General features: G+C 40.8%; 2 protein-coding genes and 1 long non-coding RNA gene across 5 annotated transcripts; all 3 read right to left on the bottom strand.

Moving 5' to 3' along the window:
* Positions 1-1,841: 1,841 nt before the first annotated feature.
* si:ch1073-70f20.1 (prostate-associated microseminoprotein) lies at positions 1,842-7,261 on the bottom strand. The gene is made up of 4 exons (XM_034288959.1): positions 7,230-7,261; positions 3,178-3,338; positions 2,706-2,814; positions 1,842-2,315 (listed from the first exon to the last, which is right to left on the bottom strand). Exons 2-4 carry the CDS (start codon positions 3,278-3,280, stop codon positions 2,090-2,092), a joined length of 438 nt encoding a protein of 145 aa, XP_034144850.1. The 5' UTR covers positions 3,281-3,338; positions 7,230-7,261; the 3' UTR covers positions 1,842-2,089.
* A 2,518-nt stretch (positions 7,262-9,779) lies between these two features.
* LOC117593471 lies at positions 9,780-10,636 on the bottom strand. Of its 2 annotated transcripts, none has more exons than XR_004574882.1 (2): positions 10,262-10,636; positions 9,780-10,076 (listed from the first exon to the last, which is right to left on the bottom strand). It is a non-coding gene; the product is annotated as an uncharacterized LOC117593471 (long non-coding RNA). The 2 variants fall into 2 exon arrangements; XR_004574883.1 differs by having other exon boundaries at positions 9,780-9,959.
* Positions 10,637-16,411: 5,775 nt separating this feature from the next.
* On the bottom strand, positions 16,412-20,446 carry zgc:174935 (uncharacterized protein LOC796019 homolog). 2 transcript variants are annotated; one of them, XM_034289094.1, is made up of 5 exons: positions 19,998-20,446; positions 19,610-19,664; positions 16,967-17,081; positions 16,733-16,857; positions 16,412-16,702 (listed from the first exon to the last, which is right to left on the bottom strand). In XM_034289094.1, exons 1-5 carry the CDS (start codon positions 20,292-20,294, stop codon positions 16,581-16,583), a joined length of 714 nt encoding a protein of 237 aa, XP_034144985.1. In that variant the 5' UTR covers positions 20,295-20,446; the 3' UTR covers positions 16,412-16,580. The 2 variants fall into 2 exon arrangements, with proteins under 2 accessions (XP_034144985.1, XP_010900789.2); XM_010902487.5 differs by having other exon boundaries at positions 16,412-16,857.
* Positions 20,447-20,590: the final 144 nt, after the last annotated feature.

Genomic DNA, 20,590 nt, shown 5'->3' with positions numbered 1-20,590 from the left:
CAGTTCCCCCCTAATTTCTACAGACTTTCTACTCATGCCTGCAAACTTTCCATTCTTGTGTCCCCTGCCCTCACTACTCATGGAATTCCTGGTGTTCTGGCATTTTGTACCGTTGATTTACTATCAGTAAGTCTGATTTCATCTCAGAATATGCTGTCATTCCATCCCAGGCTATGCTGTTATTCCATCCCAGCCTATGCTGTCATTCCATCCCAGGCTATAGTGTCATTTCATCCCAGCATATGCTATCATTCCATCCCATTTCTTTTTGGTCCTGACGAAGACATGGACTACCTGAGAAAACACCACTACTCTTGCTGCTCTCTCTTTATGTGTTTTCCCATAGAGCTTTGATGGTCTTGGTGGTGGCATATGGCCCTCCTTTGTCCCCCTTAATAATCAAGCTAATTTCCTGATGTTGGCTCACAATTTGCATTACTGGGTTAAACTACGACTTCAACCTCCTGTCATCCACCTTTGATTAATTTATTTCTCTTTTGACCCCCCCCCCCCCCTCCCCCCGACCTCACAAAGCAGGAAATATGTGTGTTCTTAGCTTCACTACAAAGGAGAAAATATGCTTGTTCTTAGCTTCACTACAAAGCAGGAAATATGCTTGTTCTTATCTTCACTAGATGTTGTTTGTTGACTAAGCTTACTGTAGCCCCCTCCAGGTCTCTTGTCATTTCCTTTTCGCTTTTCTCTCTCCTCCAACCTGATACCAGATAATCTACCCAAATGCAATATTTATTATAATAAATAAACAATATTTAGTCTCACTTCACTACTGCCATTTCTTATCATCTTTCCCGTCTGCTAAATCTTTCTCCGTTTTGTCACCTGTCCATCTTCAAACTAGTCTAACACCCTCTGGTGTCCCCTAGGGCTCATTTCTAGCCACTCCCTTCTTTAAACCAAAGAACTTGATGAAACTCACCTTCTCCTCCCCAACACACATTCCTGAGTACAAGACAGTCATCTCTTCACTTCAGGATATTATTTCAAAAACCTTGCAATGACACTGGAAAACACCCCATTGTTCTTTGAAAACATCAAGGTGGTGACACACCCCCGCAGGTTAATGCTCTACAACACTGGTAGAGTACTTTACCTCACAAATTCTAATCCAGGTCCTAATCCAGATCCTAATCCAGGCACTAGTCATCTCAGATCTGGATTACTGCAATTCACTGTTGATTGGGCCCGCTGTTTGTGAAATCAAACTCTTGCAACTCCAGAAAGCCATTACAAGACCTGTGTCTATGGATCAGCAAGGGGCTCTCCCCACGCTAACGACAGGCGATATTCAAAACTTTCATCCCTGCCGTGTTCTTTGTTCTGACACCTCTGGTCTCTTGGCCTCCTACTCAGCCTGCTCAAATGTTTTCTTTGTCCTTTCAACACAAATGGCGGAACAACATCCCTTGAAGCTGGGACAACAGAGTCACTGCCCATTTTCCAAAACGTATAAATCCCTGCGTTTTTTTAAAATGAGTATCTAAAATAACTCCAAAATGAAAACTCCCTGGGACTAGAGTAAATGTTAAACAGTTTTGGTTGGCAACGGTATAAACATTTTAAAACAGAATCGAATGAATACAGCTCATGTGAGAGCGTAGGAGCAGGGGGGGGACAGGGGGGACATGCCCCTCCCAAATGTTAGAAGCAGATGAATTGGTCCCCCCACAATAATAAGAACACTTAGCAAACATTTTAAATGTGTCCCTCCCAATACGAAACCCTACTTGCTTGTGTGTGACTATGTGTATGACACAACATTTTGTCAAACAAGCATTTTAAACATAACTTTTTATTTAAACATCAAATACATATAAGTAATCACGTTTTGTCACAGAATAATAAATATGTGAAATGTAATCTACATGAAAAAAATTAATGAATGCATGCAAATGTAACAACACATGCTTTCCCTAATTACCCTTTCAGCACCATTCTTTAATGGGCTAGTAGTAGCTGTGGCTGTCAATGGATTGTGTTACACAGTAGTATCTTATCAATATCATATTATAAGCATCATACTATCAATATGCATTTATAATGTGACAGTGAAACACAGCCAATTAGAGTTTCATTCAATTAACCCCTCTTCCCCCTTTTCAGTGGCTGAATTATGGGCCGATCCAAACAAAGGGCTGTTGTTAGATTTCCATGGCCGTCTCACCCCTGGTCTCAAACGGCCCCTTCCCCAAAGACAAGGCAGCTTGTGATTTGCTTTCATCACAGCGAGGGTGGCGCAGGAGTCTGGCTTGCGGATCACGTCACACCAACCTGGGTAGTCCACAGGCTGAGGTCCCCTGAGAAGTATGGTGAAGTCATGAATGCACGTAACACTTCTATTCTGTCAGTGCATCCAAAGAGTTCCCCGGGGACAATGCATTGTGAAATGTGTCAGGCTACAGTATGGGGGTTACACTATGGTATGGGGGTTATACTACAATATGGGGATTACACTATGGTATGGGGGTTATACTACAGTATCGGGTTTGTACTACAGTATGGGGGTTATGATATAGTATGGTGGTTATACTATGGTATGGGGTTTATACTACAGTATGGGGGTTGTACTATGGTATGGGGGTTTATACTACATTATGGGGGTTGTACTATAGTATGGGGGTTATACTACAGTATGGGGGTTATACTATAGTATGGGGGTTATACTACAGTATGGGGGTTATACTTACTGATCACAGCATCCCACTCCAAATGGCTCCATGCAGATGCATTGGTAGCACTCCTTGGTCATCCAACTCTCCCCTATTCCATACCCCTGGCCCCTGTACTCACAGCTCCCTGGAAGACACATAAACACACACATAACCAGTGTAACAATGCCTAGCTCGGGGCTCCCCAACCCTTTCCCTAGAGCCATGCCGTGTTTTACCTTTTCAATATTACTCTGACTTAGCACACGGGATTCAAATGGTTAAAGGCTTGACGAGTGGTTAAGGGTTGAGCTAATAACCTGCAGGATGATCAGTCTTCATGTTGGGTCGCTCTGGGCTGTCACTTTGCTATAAAAGCTCTGAAGGAAGGCTTAACTGGAGTGGTGGATTATAATTATTTATACTATTCATACTATTGAAGGCTTGTGCAAAAAAGGGCCCCCGGTTCAAGCCAAGAACAGTATCAATGATTTTACACAGGCAAACATACCTTTGGCATCGAAGTAGCATTCCCCGCTGTTGTAGACAGAGAGACAGGGCACGGTGACACTGAGGATGGAGACCAGACCTAAAAGCAGCATCTTCACTGTCATCTGTTTCTGTTTGTGGACAGGGGAACCAACTCGGCTGTCAGCGCTTTCACAGCCTATTCTGTTGACCAGGGGTTCTCAAATTAAATAAATAAATAAAACAATAGATTGAACAGATATTTGGCCAAGGAATATGTTGCATAAGTATTAAGTAAAAATAATGTATCAACACTGGGCTAAATGGGTCTGTAGTCTCACAGGGGGATTGGTATTGCAATTACATTTTTATTTCTCTTTACCTTGAGGACAACTTGTCAATGTGCAGTCTACTAACTACTGAAATCTGCAATAATAAAAACTCACTGCCCCATGATCTGGTGAATATCAGAATATTAGCTAGAAAACCACACAAAAAATATCAGAAGGCATGTTTCTTATAACTTCTCCTTCACCAGGGCCGGAGATTTTGTTTGTCTGAAGTTATAGTACGACTTACTGTAGGGCAACAAGTAGCATAGATCTTAGCAGCATTGAAAAAGGAACTGAAATGGTGCTTGATTGAATCCACATAAAATGATGTAATTTTGGGTAGTTTCATTTTATGTCAAGTTATGTTCCCTGATTCATTTGATATCACAAAAGGGGCCCTGTGTTTGACAACCTCTGCAATAGCCTATGTTTAGTGAGGTGCCACAGAATCAACATGGTCAATGATGAGCAAAGGAAGGTTTACGCTGTTAGAATTTAACTGAACACTAAATTGTAAAATGCTCCCATTTCTCCTTTAAGGCTATAGAAAAGAAATCAGTTAATTATATTTGCAATGTTTCCTCTCTCAGTCTCTCACCCATTCTATACATCTCTCTCACATTTTTGCACTCACAATCAATTATATTTTTCCATCTCACATATTCACTTACCCCTCAAAGGTTGCACCTTCTCGTTGATGTGAAACTCTAACTGCCTTGTCTCTGTCTCCTCTCTGTCTTTTTGGACTAAGTCTTCTGTTCTGATTGTCTTCTCTCTGTCTTCTTGGACAAATCCTTCAGTTCAGGATGTCTTCTCTCTGTCTTCTTGGACAAAGTATTCAGTTCAGGATGTATTCTCTCTATCTTCTTGGACAAAGTCTTCAGTTTAGGATGTCTTCTCTCTATCTTCTTGGACAAATTCTTCAGTTCAGGATGTCTTCTCTCTGTCTTCTTGGACAAATCCTTCAGTTCAGGGTGTCTTCTCTCTGTCTTCTTGGACAAATTCTTCAGTTCAGGATGTATTCTCTCTATCTTCTTGGACAAAGTCTTCAGTTTAGGATGTCTTCTCTCTATCTTCTTGGACAAATTCTTCAGTTCAGGATGTCTTCTCTCTGTCTTCTTGGACAAAGTATTCAGTTCAGGATGTATTCTCTCTGTCTTTTTGGACAAAGTCTTCAGTTTAGGATGTCTTCTCTCTATCTTCTTGGACAAATTCTTCAGTTCAGGATGTCTTCTCTCTGTCTTCTTGGACAAAGTCTTCAGTTCAGGATGTGTTCTCTCTGTCTTCTTGGACAAAGTGTTCCCTATTTCTCCTCTTCCTCAACCTGTTTCCCTGCCTGGCAGTCTGAGACTGTGGTGTAGTCTGGTCACACATTTATACAGCAACTACATCCCATTTCTGGACGTAGGTCCAGCTCTCTATCTGTCTCTATTCTGTCTTGGACCAAACACACAAGCGCAAATTATTTTTTATTGCCTTTGTCTCATGGTTTCCCTGCTGTAATTGTAGCTATGCATACACTGTGCACTGCTTCAGATAACAGGGAGCAGTTATCTGTTTAGTAACCATTTACATAGGCTATTACGGGAGAGCAGGCATCTTTTGTGTGGGTTTGTGTGTATTTGTATTGATATTTGGTTTCTGTGCGCGTGTGTGCGCACGCACCCCTGAGCACTGCATATATATGAGAGAGAAAGTATTTTAAAAAATGTTTTTTTTGGGATCATGTTGCAAACACATTATTTGGCCATGTAGTAGTGTACTGCATGCATGCTTGAACACGTGTCTTCAGCAGATACACTTAAATGTAGATCCAAAGGAAGTTTTTCAATGGACGCATTATGTGTCTTTATTAAATTGGTCAGTTAAATCCTTAACACAGTAGTGTATATATATCTCCAGAAAGAATTAAGAGACCACTGCACCTCTCCAAATTTCTACCTTAATAAAGCCTTTTTACTAACCCCTCAAACCCGGACAGTGTTGGCCTGCTCTGAGGGACCAAAGGCTAATGATGCAGCTAACTGTGAGGATGTGACTTTACTGCTGAGCCATTCATTGGCCCCCTTCAACATAGATATTGTGGGAAATTTACTTAATTGTACTTATACTTAACACAGTAGTGTATATACATCTCCGGAAAGAATTAAGAGACCACTGCACCTTTTTCTTTCCTTTCCAAAAAAGTTGAAAAGGAAGGTTTTGAGTGATGAACAGAATGGTTAAAATTAAGAGACCGCTGCAAATTGAACGCTTCTGTTCCTCACTCAAAACTTTCCTTTTCATCTTTTTTGGAAAGGAAAGAAAAAGGTGCAGTGGTCTCTTAATTTTTTTCGGAGCTGTATATTATATCAGTCATCACGTATATCAGTCATCACGTAGCCAGAGGTCAGTAATGAGGTTGTGATCATTAACTTGTGACCTCACTGTGGTATACTTGTTTTATCCTTAATGCCATTTATGTCTCATAAACATGCAGCCATCTAATTATCTGGAAATACAGGCGATGTTATCCTAGCTGTTTCAGAGTTTGTTTGTGTGTGCGCATATGTGTCAGAGTTTATCTTTCAATCCATTGTTTAAACAATTTCCTGTTCTTTATGGAGTTGTTTGCATTTACCCCCTTGTATGTACAGATAACACAAAACAGCGCGAACATGAACACACACACACACACACACACACACTGTGAGTGCTACTTTAGTGACCTCTACTGTTCACACACAAACAGAAGCCATTGATATACAGTGTTTTGTGCTTCTGCCTGTGTCCCACTAATTGGGGGATGTTCATCTATTTTGTCCTGTCTTGGGTGAGCTGCATCTGATGACATATTTAGCTGATTTCAGAAAACTCCTTGTCACCCTACACACTACTTCCCTTGTTATTGTGATGTCAGAACACTATACATAGGGTGACCACATTTTTCGATTCCCCAAACCGGGATCCTTGTGTAACTGTACCTTAATGCACACGCACATGTATGCGCTTATGCACTCATGTTGGTCATCATGAGTGTTTGTGGTTGGTGGAGAGTGGGGGCATTTTGAGCTTTGATGAGAATTGTTGCTTTGCTCCGCAGTTCTACACCGTTGTTTGTTTGGCTCCGACTCATATATGGAAACATTACAGTATTATTATTATTATTGTGGTGAAAACCGGGACAATTTGGTAGTGAATGTCGGAAAACTGGGACATTTTAGTGTTTTACAGATATTTGTCGGGACCCAGGACACCCAGCTTGACACCACGACAGTCCTGGTCAAACCATAGACTGTATATATAATGGACGACGCCCTTTCGCTCTTTTCCATTGGTGAAAAATGAAGCCACCAGTGTCCTGATACGGCGCTGACATCTTGGACTTGCGTCTGCGCAGATAGCGATCTTGGGACCAGTTCTGCGCAGTAGTTATGCGCAGTAGCGAGAAGGAAGTAAAGCCCTAAAGCCGCGAAATCAACGGCCCCTCCCCTGTGCCCCGCCCTCACTCTCCCTCGCAGAATGCGCATACCGTAATCAATTGCAAGTCCAAGTACAGTACAACCTTTGCTTGTTAAACCTAGACGATATGTTATAGCCTAACTTACATCATGTTTAACCTTAATTTAGAATAGGCATAATACAAAAATAATTGGTAACTTCTAGCTAACGATCACCTGCTAGCTATTAACATGGCTATTAACGAGGCTTGTTGTCTTTTAGCTAACGTTAGCTAGCCCATTACATTTATTTACTAATTAAATAGCTTATAAATTTAACTTACCGAAAAAAATTCAAAGATCGATTGGAAATGCCAGATCGGTTAGCACAATGTACTGCAGAACAACCCATTATGTCCGTGTGAAATTATAGAAATTTAGAGATTAAATGTAAAGTTCCAATCTCCTCAGTCCTCCGAAGATTCAGTGGCTCCTCGGCTCAGATAGCTGTCAATCACAGCTGTGAATCACGACGTCACACCACCGTTTTTAGAGCATTAAATAACTAACTAAAAAAAAACTTATTTTAAAAACAAACTCTTGAATTTACATTAGGGTGATACAAACTAAAGTAAATGACAGAAACCAGCTTCGGAAAAAATATATTTGAAGGGTAATTTAATTGTTTAGTTGGTCTCGCGTCCCATTGAATAACATGGGGAGGGCGGGATTTATGACCTATACTGGGACCACTCACCAGGGGGCGACCGAGACGTTTTGGCTTCACTTTTCAGGGCTTGTGCGGCACGCTTGGGTCAAACTGGGACGTCTGGTCACCCTAACACTACTTCCCATGTCATTGTGATGTCAGAACCCTATAAACTACTTCCTGTGCCATTGTGATGGCAGAACCATAGATATAAAGCAAAGGAGGTGGGAAAAATTTTCATTAATTAGTAATAGTCTATAAATGTATAACATACCTACAGCATGTTTTTAATGAATTAACATGAAACGTATCTGGCCTAACCGTAGCTGTTGAGCTACGTAACTTTACAGTATCAGTATTCTGTTTGTGTTTGAAATTAACGGTCTCAGCTAGCTAGCTACAGTAAAGTATGAATTCCTAACCGTTATGGTCGCCAACGTAGAAGCGCATCAATCGGCCTAACTCCCGGATAACCAAAAATGGGCAACAGGGTGGGGCGTGGGTGCAGCTGAGGTGCCTGGTTGCCAAGCTACCCAGTTAGCAAAAAAACAAGGCTAAATGCTACCAGTATTCTACTCTGCTTTGCAAGCGGTTGGAAGCCGGCGGTTGGTACCCACTCACTGTAATGTTACCAGCTTACTCTTGACTCTCATTTTGCCATGGAGATCTATGGAGATTGCTCCCTTTTGCAGCCTGCCTCAAGTGACCATTCGATAAATTGCAATTTTTTTGCACTTCCGGGTAGGCTTAATTTTCCAGCCTCAGAGATTGCCCCCTTAGCAGATGGCGATGTTGGGTAGCCTTTGTCCACAAAATAGTAGTCTTGTTACTCCTATTTCTGTCCTACTGTTAGCATATCAAATTCAGTTAGCTAGCAGCCTACGTTTAGCGTACTGTTACTAAAATAGTGATTTCTACAATTAAATGAAATTAGAATATTTATATATACAATACATACATACATATAATTTAAAATAAAGTTTACTGATATCGTTGGAAATATGCATTTGCCCTGTATTTAAAGTAGGCCTACTATCCTGTGTCTTTCTCCATTAGACTGTAACCATTTTGTACTCTTAAATTTATAAATTATTACAAATAATTTCATATGGATTTATTTGTTAATATTCCGAGAAGTACAGTCATTGTATGCATTATGCTATGCATGACATTGGTTATTTATATAATTTTAAGGAAATTTTATAAGAACTGAAATGGCACTTCTACCAGGTGTTATATTATTTAGAACAGGTCCCAGGTAAGATGGTTGTCAAATTACTCTGTTCTGATTTATAGGGGCTCTATGACATCAGCCCATCTACTGTTCTATTATCTATGGTTTGATACACTACTTCCCGAGTCCTTGTGATGTCGGAACACTATGTATAGAACACTATTTTATTCATATTTATATTGAACACTATGTATACAATTCGCTTGCCAAAGATGTCCTACAATATCTCTGCCTGTGTTACTGTGGAGCATGAATTCAGAAAGAGGCATGGGTAAGGGGGAGACAGAGAAAAGGGGGAAAAAAAGAGAATGGGGAAGGAGAGGTTAGGCAAGAAATGGTGTGAAGTTGGAAGAAAATCTAGATAGAATCTTTGGGGTCCGATGTAGAAGCATTATCCGCAGCCTCCATTGTTTGTGAAAGGGATGTTCTGCTGTGCAGACATGGCTCGTAATTGCAGTAGGATGCCATTACAGTAACCTTCACCTACTGTTCACACCTGAAGTCCACATGAGATACGAGTGTTAGTATTAGTGTATCTGCCCAATTTTGCTAGATTGTGGCCTGACAACTGAATACTATTCTCTGTAACGAACACGGGAACGATAGACATCTTCAGAGGTCTAACAAGCCTTAGTAGAGTGCAAGTGGCTGTTTGTTTTGTGGGCTGTCTGTTGGCAGCTGCCAAAGTACAAATGCAAATATTGCGTAGGTTTCTGAACACACATTGTCCAACTCATTGTCGGATGTTAAACATCGCAATTCACATCTGATGACTGTATTAGTTTTTTATGTGTATATATACAGATCTTATCTTTACAACAGCACTATTTCATCCAAGTTCAACTGTCTTTATACAGAGTAGATCATGAAATAGCAAAGGCAGAAATTGAGCAAATCTAAGTAGGTTTAAAAAAAAAAGACTGTAATACATTGCCCTTAAAAACATAGTTGTCAATGCTTGTCTAAGTAGAGAGCTTTTTAATGTACGGTAAATTTACAGGTATTAATAAAGAATTACATGTAATTGTTTCTTGATTCATGATTTACAAACAGTACAAACCCCACGATCATTTGAGTGGATTGGCCAGTAGTCTGTGAAGTATCCAAGGCTCTGAAGATGTGTGCCAGGCTCTGTAGGAATATGTCTGATATTTAGTTGATGTGATTACACAGGAGAACAACCGAATATCAAACATATCACACAGCCCCTGGCTGAATAAGACCTGATGCAGCCATCTTGTTTTATTCCTGAAAGGAGACAGCTATGGGTGAGCTTTAGCACATATACAGTACATGGATAAATAGGTGATAAACTAAAAGACTATGTTTTAGTGTACATTTACTATTGTATTGACTTTCATAGGGAGAGGACATGGATAGAGCAAGTCAGAGGAAATACAAACAATACGAGAGGGAGGAAATGTTATACTTACAATGCTTTTTCTATCCCAGTTTCGTAGTCTTCTTTATCTGGGTCCGGTGTCTGTCTCATCTCTATGGTCCGTGTTGTTGACAAAAAGAGCAACAGCATTTCAATCCTTGACTCCTTTACATTAGTTATAAATGTTTTACTCAGAATGCAGATGAGCAGGTTAGTGAACGTACCCATCTACGTCTGGTAGAGAGCTGGAGAATTTGAGAACATATCTGTGTGAAGTTGTCTGTGGTGCCAGTATCTGGTGTGGTCGTGGTGTATGTGTGTGAGTCCCATGTGGGACAGGGTATATATATATACACACACCCCTGTAAGTTTGGGGCACTTCACTCACACCCATACTTAATTAGGAGTGTATTGATTGCTGTAGCCTGCGGCCTTTCCTCCCTGCATTAGTCTGATCAATGCATGTGACTTTCACCCAGCTGTCGATTCACACGCACACGCCCACACACACACACGTTAAATTAAATTCTCAACATTGATATATCATTACGATTATTAGTAAATGAGAGTTCTTACCAGTAGTTACTGCTATAATGTCACATAATGTTTTTGATGCTTAGTATATACTGGAAAGTTGTTCAGATTGATTGTAGTTCCTGCAATGGTTGTGTGGCTCCTGTGAATGTATGCAAACCAGATGAGTGTCTTCATTTTAAAACCTGTTTATTTTTCTGGACACTCGGTTTTCAAGGGGAGCTGTGGTTGTCAGTGTAATAACTGAGGAATAAATTAAACTAATGGTTGTCCTCTTTGGCTAGTGACATAATCTGGGCAGATAAATGTGTATAGTGTGTGTGGCCACAGTAGTGGGTAGATATGTAATCAGGCCTATAGCTTTACGTGAGAGGCACCCTAGTCTTGTTGGTTTAAAATGAGACATTCTGATTACGTCCTTTACTCTCGACCTTGAGCCTGCCTTATGTATCTCTTCTAGCTTTCAGAGGGTTCTTGATCAGTTCTTTTTATATCTCCCTGCCTCAGTGGTTGCAGTGCCTGTCACCTGCCCGTCACATCCCAACATGTCACTACAAACGTCTGTAGTCCCTCTAGACTGGAAAGCCTCTTCAAAGGGCGTGACAAGCTCGGACCGAACTGTGACAGGGCAATCTCTATTCTGCCTTGCTTATCTTATCTAAGGTATTTTATAGTCAGGTAAATAAACAGGTAACTCAGGTAAACAAACCGGTAACTCACCGTCTTGAGTCCCACCCCGCCCTGTCTGTGGTGCAGTCAGGATTTCAAGCTGGCCATGGGTGTACCTTGGAAACACATAAGGTCCTAAATGACATCACATCTCTGACAGGGTGCAGTCTGTAAAACCCTGGGGGCCTGCCGTCTAAACCGCTGGCTGTCTCAGTGGGTGCTCAGGGTTCGATCCAACCTTATTCTCTGTGTACATCAATGATGTCGCACTTGCTACTGGTGATTTTCTTATCTGACAACTCCTCAATTCCAGTGAAACAATTTGAAATGACCTATTCTTGCCTGCCAGGCGAACATTCACACTTTAGATGGATCTGACTTACTTATAAGTAACTCAGTATTGGCTAGATCTTTCACTATCTTTCCAGTCCTATATTAGCCATCTACAATCTAAAATCAGATCCCATATCTCTTTTTTTCTGTCGCAATAGAGCATCCTACACCCATGCTGCAAAACATACTCATGAAAAAAAATACTCACGGCCTTGCTGGCAACACTCATCTCAATAAATTAGATGTAGTTCACCACAATGCCATCCGCTTCATCACCAGTGGCCCCTCCAACACCCTTCATTGTGATCTTCACACCCTGGTAAGTCAGACTCACTGGTACCAGCTCATCTATTAGTCCCTCATAGGCAAATCCCCACCTTACCTCAGTATGCTCCTGAATATCTGCCAGCCAAAAGCGCACTGCCCTCTGGTAAAAACCTCTCACTAGTCCTTCTTAAAGTATATACTTCCTTTGGCCTGCACTCTATTCAGAATGAAATGCTAATGAAAGACTCTGAAATGTGACACTATTCATCCCTTACTCAATCAAACTCAAACTGTCTGAGCTGCCAACTGATCAATGCAACTGCATCCTTACCCACTTGTATTCATGTAATCTCTTATAATGAGCAGCTTTGCACTCTTTCACTTTTTGTTTATAGTTTACCACTCATTATGGTGGTTTCAATACACACCTTATGCATCTGTAAAAATGTACTTTCTCATATGTTGTACTTACTCATCTTTGTCTTATCATATTGCATGTATCACATATTTTTTTACTGTCTTTGTTAACTTTTTAATTCATATGTAACAAGTTTTAAGTCTTGTCTTGATGTCATTGTGCCTTTGGCCTGGTTGCCTTTAAAAATAAGAATTGGTTCTCAACTTACCTTGTTAAATAAAGGTGAAATAAAAACATGAAAATAAAAAAGGCAGAAACACTCTTTACACCAGTGGTATGCAGAAGGGCTTCTGTATACAGTGGGGAGAACAAGTATTTGATACACTGCTGATTTTGCAGGTTTTCCCACTTTCAAAGCATGTAGAGGTCTGTAATTTCTATCATAGGTACACTTCAACTGTGAGAGACGGAATCTAAAACAAATATCCCGCAAAATCACATTGTAGGATTTGTAAATAATTAATTAGCATTTTATTGCATGACATAAGTATTTGATCACCTACCAACCAGTAAGAATTCCGACTCTCACAGACCTTATAGTTTTTCTTTAAGATGCCCTCCTGTTTTCCACTCATTACCTGTTTTAACTGCACCTGTTTGAACACGTTACCTGTATAAAAGACACCTGTCCACACACTCAATCAAACAGACTCCAACCTCTCCACAATGGCCAAGACCAGAGAGCTGTGTAAGGACATCAGGGATAAAATTGTAGACCTGCACAAGGCTGGGATGGGCTACAGGACAATAGGCAAGCAGCTTGGTGCGAAGGCAACAACTGTTGGCGCAATTATTAGAAAATGGAAGAAGTTCAAGATTATGTTAAATATCCTTCGGTCTGGGGCTCCATGCAAGATCTCACATCGTGGGGAATCAATGATCATGAGGAAGGTGAGGGATCAGCCCACAACTACATGGCAGGACCTGGTCAATGACCTGAAGAGAGCTGGGACCACAGTCTCAAAGAAAACCATTAGTTACACACTACGCCGTCATGGATTAAAATTCTGCAGCACACGCAAGGTCCCCCTGCTCCAGCCAGCGCATTTCCAGGCCCTTCTGAAGTTTGCCAATGACCATCTGGATGATCCAGAGGAGGAATGGGAGAAGGTCATGTGGTCTGATGAGACAAAAATAGAGCTTTTTGGTCTAAACTCCACTCGCCGTGTTTGGAGGAAGAAGAAGGATGAGTACAACCCCAAGAACACCATCCCAACCGTGAAGCATGGAGGTGGAAACATCATTCTTTGGGGATGCTTTTCTGCAAAGGGGATAGGACGACTGCACCGTATTGAGGGGAGGATGGATGGGGCCATGTATCGCGAGATCTTGGCCTCCTTCCCTCAGTAAGAGCATTGAATATGGGTCGTGGCTGGGTCTTCCAGCATGACAACGACCCGAAACACACAGCCAGGGCAACTAAGGAGTGGCTCCGTAAGAAGAATCTCAAGGTGGCCTAGCCAGTCTCCAGACCTGAACACAATAGAAAATCTTTGGAGAGAGCTCAAAGTCTGTATTGCCCAGCGACAGCCCTGAAACCTGAAGGATCTGGAGAAGGTCTGTATGGAGGAGTGGGCCAAAATCCCTGCTGCAGTGTGTGCAAACCTGCTCAAGAACTACAGGAAACGTATGATCTCTGTAATTGCAAACAAAGGTTTCTATACCAAATATTAAGTTCTGCTTTTCTGATGTATCAAATACTTATGTCATGCAAAAAATTCAAAACATTTATTAAAAATCATACAATGTGATTTTCTGGATTTTTACAGACTTTTACATGGTTTGTAAGTGGGAAAACCTGCAAAATTGGCAGTGTATCAAATAATTGTTCTCCCCACTGTATATATATTAAACCTCGAAGCAGATATATGTATGAATACTTTTTATCCCTTTTTACACTTGCAGTTGTAACCAGCCAGAAATCCCAATAAGAAAGCAATGACAAAATATTGATGCACAGTTGCTAGGAAAAGCTCCTTTTTAGAGTCATAACCTAGGAAGAAATCTAGAGCGGAGCTGGACTCTTGAGGGGTGGCCTTCATCTTGTTTTGCCGGGTGAAGATTATAGTAATACATGTCCTTTTGGGGCCAATGTTCATTGCATGTTCAGGTCATAACTGACATATTTAAATGGTACACTTTTTTGGTATAACCCACATTTGTAAGAGTGTTGCTTATGATGTTGCTGGGATGATGGGTAGAGATCTGCTCCATTCTCTCCCTCCCCCTTCACCCCCCTTCTCGGCTCTCCCAGTTCTACAGTTGGTCGGTGGTAACAGTAACCTTGTGAGTTTGCTGGGGCGGAATGATAGGTCGCTAATTGGCGAGGCCTAATTTAAGCCTTAGGGGAGCACTCATCTGTGGAGCGATGTATTGGAGCGAGGCGGAGGACTGTTACATCCCTTCAAATGTTCTAACAAGAAATAAACTACAGCAGCTGTTATTAGTTGTATTTTTACTAATAATCAGAACCAACTGTGAACAATGGCAATGTTTGTTAAATGGTTTGTGTGTCCATGGGTGATGAAATCACACACACACAAACAGATATTTAAAGTACTGCTTTATTACAACCAAAACAGACATAACTGAAATAATAATTTGTTTAATCCACGGCTTCTCATTGTTCAGCGTTATAGTCACCACAACTAGCCTACATAATCACGTCATTGGGGTAACAGAGTGAAGATGATGGGCAATGACAGAGAGAGGCTCTGGGCTTCCCGATAGGTCGATACTGACGCACGTATACATATGCACTAATCACACAGAGGCATATAAACACACCCACACACCCCTAAGGGAGGGTCAAACTGAGAGAGGCACAGACAAGGTTAACAGAAGTTATTCAATACTCACTCATGTGTATTTGATCTTGGTTATAGGCACTCTAAAGCACAATTCAGGACAAGTTATAAAAGTTGTGTTAAAAAGGAATAAGACATGTCTTGGATAATATTTTTTTTTTTTCCAGATTAATAATGTTGCTAGCTTGCTACAGTAGGCTATGTTGTGTGAGTTGTTATAGCCACAGTTTTTTTTCCTTCTGATTACCAGTTAATGCAATTGTAACTGACTTCATTGGACAAATACATTCATACGTTTGTGTTTTAGAGTTGTTCAAATAAATGTCACCTCACAGAATCAGTTAATGTTTTTGCATAAATGCTTGCCCTTTATCTGATGTGGATTGTTTTCTTCTACCAATTTGAGACTAAAATCATCCAATAATTTTTATGCAGAAAAATGTGTTGGTAGAACAAGACTATGTATGTGTCGGTACATGGCAGTCAGTGATATGTTGACTATAGGTTAATGAGGCAATACTTCTGATTTGACTAAAATGGCTCACTATTTTCATCTTTTTGACAATAACTAGACTAAATCATTATTCAAATGATGAAAATGTCAGAATGACTACATCTAGACAGAATCAAAAAAGTTGCCAAAATAAACACTGTATTGAACACTGAATCCAACATTTTCTCACATGGTGGATTTGAAATGCCTCCTCAAATTTGCTTCTCTCTGTCTCACTAGCGGACGCATTGGCACGTTGAAGCTGGGATGATATTTGTTTTCAGTTTCTCTTCTCTTCGTGGAGGGCCTTTAGGGAAGTTTCCTACTGAGATGTCAGTGCAAATCATCCATTTGTTGTTTAAGGGGGAGAGGTTTGCAGTCACTGCGATTGTCACATTTTGAGACATTGCTGTGGAGTAAAGTTTGTCTGCCCTCAGGATCCCCCTAACGGCCTGTAGCCAGTAGGTTTTTATCTATCCGGAACAAATCCCAATACATCATTCGCTTTGATTGTAACGAGATCGGAATACAGAACCTAATGGTTGCTGGTCTGCGTCTCTAACCACTACACTATTTAACAAGGGTGGGTGGGTGGGTCCTGGGTGGGTAGGTGGGTCCTGGGTGGGTGGGTGGGTGGGTCGGTCACATTCGCTCTTCTTGGCCGGCTCCACTTACGGGTCCGTCAAAAATGCTTTTCTTTCAGAAATAAGGAAGTGACCCCCAAACTTTTGAATGTTAGTGTACATTTACTGTTAAACCCTGGTTTTCAGATTAAAGGTGTATACTAAAAGTGGAATGCTGACAAACAAGGTATACAAAAAAAGATAAGACAAAAGATACCCAGCTATGCTCATTTCGTCTTTGGTCCAGCAGGCATGGAATCTTGTTTTGGGGCATCTTGTTTTGGGGCATCTTGTTTGGCTGCATCTTGTTTGGCTGCATCTTGTTTGGCTGCATCTTGTTTGGCTGCATCTTGTTTGGCTGCATCTTGTTTGGCTGCATCTTGTTTAGCTGCATCTGGCAGGGGAACTTCTGGCTTGGGAACTTCTGGCTTGGGAACTTCTGGCTTGGGAACTTCTGGCTTGGGGGCAGCCTCTTTTTTAGGCGGTTCATCTCCACACATATTCCTTTGGGAGTCAGAGACAAATATTGCTAGAGTGTACAGTACATATACTGTAGGTGCTGTAGGCATACATTAAGATTTATTTGCTCAGGCATTCAGACCCAGACATTTACCTGCCTTCTACCGACTCCTTCTTCACAAAGTCACACACTTTGCTGCGCTGTTCTGCTTGTTGTCTTAGAGACGTCACCTGTGCCGCCCAGGTGACCTTCTGCTTCTCAAACTCATCTTAAGACAGGCGAGACAGAGACAAAAGGATGCTTATGAAAACAGAGGCTAATAAATAAGACTTCCTCAGTGAGACCAGATGCATATGCATAACACCACTACCTCTCTTAATCCCAGCAATCTGCAATGAGGTTATTCCACCAAAAGCTCCGGGACCTGTTATATCTGTCCATACTGTATTATTGTTTTCTGTCATAGTAGTGTAGAGATTAAAACTAAGTGTTATTATACCAGTGTTAATGTAACCATAAAGAGCTTCAGGTGTTTGAAATCCCGGTGAAGCCTTCTTTCTAATCATCATTTTAATTAAGCAATAAGGCATGAGGAGGTGTGGTATATGGCCAATAAATAACGGCTAAGGTCTTGAAACCGCCCTTAACGGTGGTATATTGGCAACAGACAATAAATCTCTCAGGGAACTTATTGCAATTATACAAATGTTGCCAACCAATGCTGATTGGCTGACTGCTGTGGTATATTACACTACTGTATATACCCCAGGTATGACAGATCACCACTTTTATTGCTCTAATTGTGTTTGGGTTTATAAAAGCAATAATGCATCTCAGGTTGTCATGTATTGCCAATATAAAACAGCTAAGCGCTGTGTCCAGGCACTCTGCAATGGGTCTTGCCGAAGAACAGTTCTTAGTCGAAGTATATTGGCCATACACCACACACCCTTGTGCCATATTGTTTACAGCAATACACCATGGCTTTCAGCCAAATCCGCATTCCAGATTCCCATAATGATCCTGTTTATAATGTCTAATTGACCAGTGTGTTAAACATTTTAATCTAACTCACATATGTGTACTAAAAATGTGATGGTCAAGGGGCCCATACCCAGCTGAACAGTGATCAGTCTACTATAATGAAGCCTTGTGACATTCTGTGGTTGGCGAAAAATACAATTCCACTCAACAAAAAATTTACAAACAGCTCTTTCATCGAAAGGGATATTATTATACAGTGAATAAGAAGTCTACACACCCGTATTGAAAATGCATCTTTTGTTCATGTAAAAGCTAAAATCAAGACAAATATATGCCTTGGTTGTATTAGTGCAGACCCTTTATAATGGTGGTTGTAACTATGTTCAGATTTGACCAATCACAAAAACAAAAGGTAATTTGTTGTCATATGACAAATTTAAGTGATTCTGATTAGCCCTAAATAAAATCAGCTGTTTCTTTAGGATTTCTTGGGAGGTTTCTTGGTTGCATACTACAGATAGCCTTGGTCCACAAGGAGCAAACAGAAGATGCATGGGATCCTATTATTGAAAAGTAAATATCAGGAGAGAAATATTTCAAAGCAATTTCAAAAGGATTACACATCTGTGTTCCATCTCACTTGTCTGCTGTTTGCCTGAAAAAAACATTAAAAAGTGATCTCATTCATAACACTTAGAGAGTCAGCGGTTAGGTGAGATTACCAAAATATTCCTTGTCAAATTTCCTTGTCAACAGTTTTTGAATGGATTTCTTGAATCGGTGTTAATGTGCTCATGAAACATGGTGAAAAACATGATTAACAAGTGAAGGCAAGATTGAACCACCAGGACTTTGCAATTATCCGGTCAAACCTCCAAAATGTATGACAGGGCAAGGAGAAAACTCATAAGGGAGGATAAAAAAAACACAACGGCTGGTATTTATGGCATGATTTAGCCACTTCCCTTATATTACAACCAGTTTTTATTTTGTAAGAATGTGCTGTGGGGTTTGGTAGAAAGACATGATAGGCCATTTCTCACAAAAAAAAGCCTGTATACACTTTGCAAGAATACACATTCAATCTCCTAAAAACCATGTGGGAAAATGTGTTATGGTCAGGTGCCAAGGTTAAAATGTTTGGCCTTAATTCCAAAAGATGTATTTGACTCAAAGCCAAAGCAGATCATCGCCAAAAGTACACAGAGTCTACTGTCAAGTATGGTGGCAGCAGGACCAGGCTATGGGGCTGCTTCTATTCAGCAGAGACGGGAGCAATAGTCAGGAAATAGGGAGAAATTAATAACTCACAATAAATACAATATTTTCGGGGCAACCCTGCTGCCCTTGAAAGCTGAAGTTAAAGCAGATATTCACCTTTCAACAAAACAGCGATCCAAAGCACACAGCCAAATCAACCAAGGAAGAGCTTGCAAAAAGTAAAATCAATGCCCTCAAAATGGCCCAGTCAAAGCCTATAGAAACTGTGGACTGACCTAGAGATGGCTGAGCACAAGACATTCCTTGGCAATTTGACTGAAGCTGAACTCAAAATCTGAACTCAAAATCAAAATCTAGGTGTTCAAGAAAGAAAAAAAATATATTTTCACTTAAATATTGTTAGTTGTGAGATATTTTTTCACCTTTAAACATATCTGAAAGGATTTGTATTCACATAAAAGCTGCATGTTCAATAGGGTTTGTATACTGATATCAACTGTAACAATATTCTTTTCAGTTTTATTTGGACCATGTGGAAATATAATGTAGAAATGTTATGTTTTTGGCTGCACTGGGTCTTTACACACTCACTTTTGGCATTACTGATCTCTTCTTCGACAGATCCCATGTTGTCAGTAGCTTGTTTCTGTCACAAGAGATACACAGGCACAAACAAGGTGAGCACAGAAAAAATCAAACCGCCAGCTAAAACCACAACTTTTCCACATGTTCCATTAAAGCAGTTGTTCTTAACACCGGTCCTCGAGAACCCCCAACAGTAGGCCTAAAATGCTGTCATACATATTCTATGAACAACTCAAGACCAGATGATGCTTGACATTTGCACGGCCCTCCAGAGGGCGTATGAATCATGACAGTCAAACTTTAGAAATAGGCTGCCCATCAGTGAACAAAAACCTTACCTAAATGTAAAATGTTTCAATATGATCTCGTCAAAGCATGCTTGCTTTGATCTTACCTTCTGTCCCAGACATGCCTCTAGGTCATTCTTCTGTTGTACCTCTTTAGCCTGTATTTGGGAGAGCTCTGACCCAAGGTTATTCACCAAAGCCTTGGTCTTGTCCAGCAGGTTTTGGGCTCTGATCAACTCATGTCTGTACTCTCCTTGTACATCATAGGTCACACGCAGTTTAGTCGACTGGAACGATGTGTTTTTCTGCTCTTTCACCACTTCTTTCTTCCGTACATTTATCAGTCCCAGGAGTACTACGCTAGCCAGCACTGACAGCCCCACTAAAACATACTGCATCTTCATTTGACTTCTTGATCGATGCTTTCCCTACCTTGAATTTGCACAAAATATAGCCGTTTCGCTAGTCCTCATCCGGAAAAAATGTTAACGAGGAAACCGCGGCAGAGCGAATGGGGTACAAAAGTATAGGTAGAACTCCGTGCACAACTCACCTGTCGCTCTCTAGAATAACCGGACACGCCCACATGTCGCTGTTGAAAATACAATAGCTCCTTCTACGCGGAAGTAGGAGTCTATGTAAATTGTATTTACCATAAATATTTCGGAATTTAAGAACATACAGATATACAAAGGTAACG

This window comes from Esox lucius, chromosome 20 (genome assembly GCF_011004845.1).
Source record: "Esox lucius isolate fEsoLuc1 chromosome 20, fEsoLuc1.pri, whole genome shotgun sequence".
Lineage (NCBI taxonomy): Eukaryota > Metazoa > Chordata > Actinopteri > Esociformes > Esocidae > Esox > Esox lucius.
This window is presented reverse-complemented; position numbering and strand designations above follow the sequence as displayed.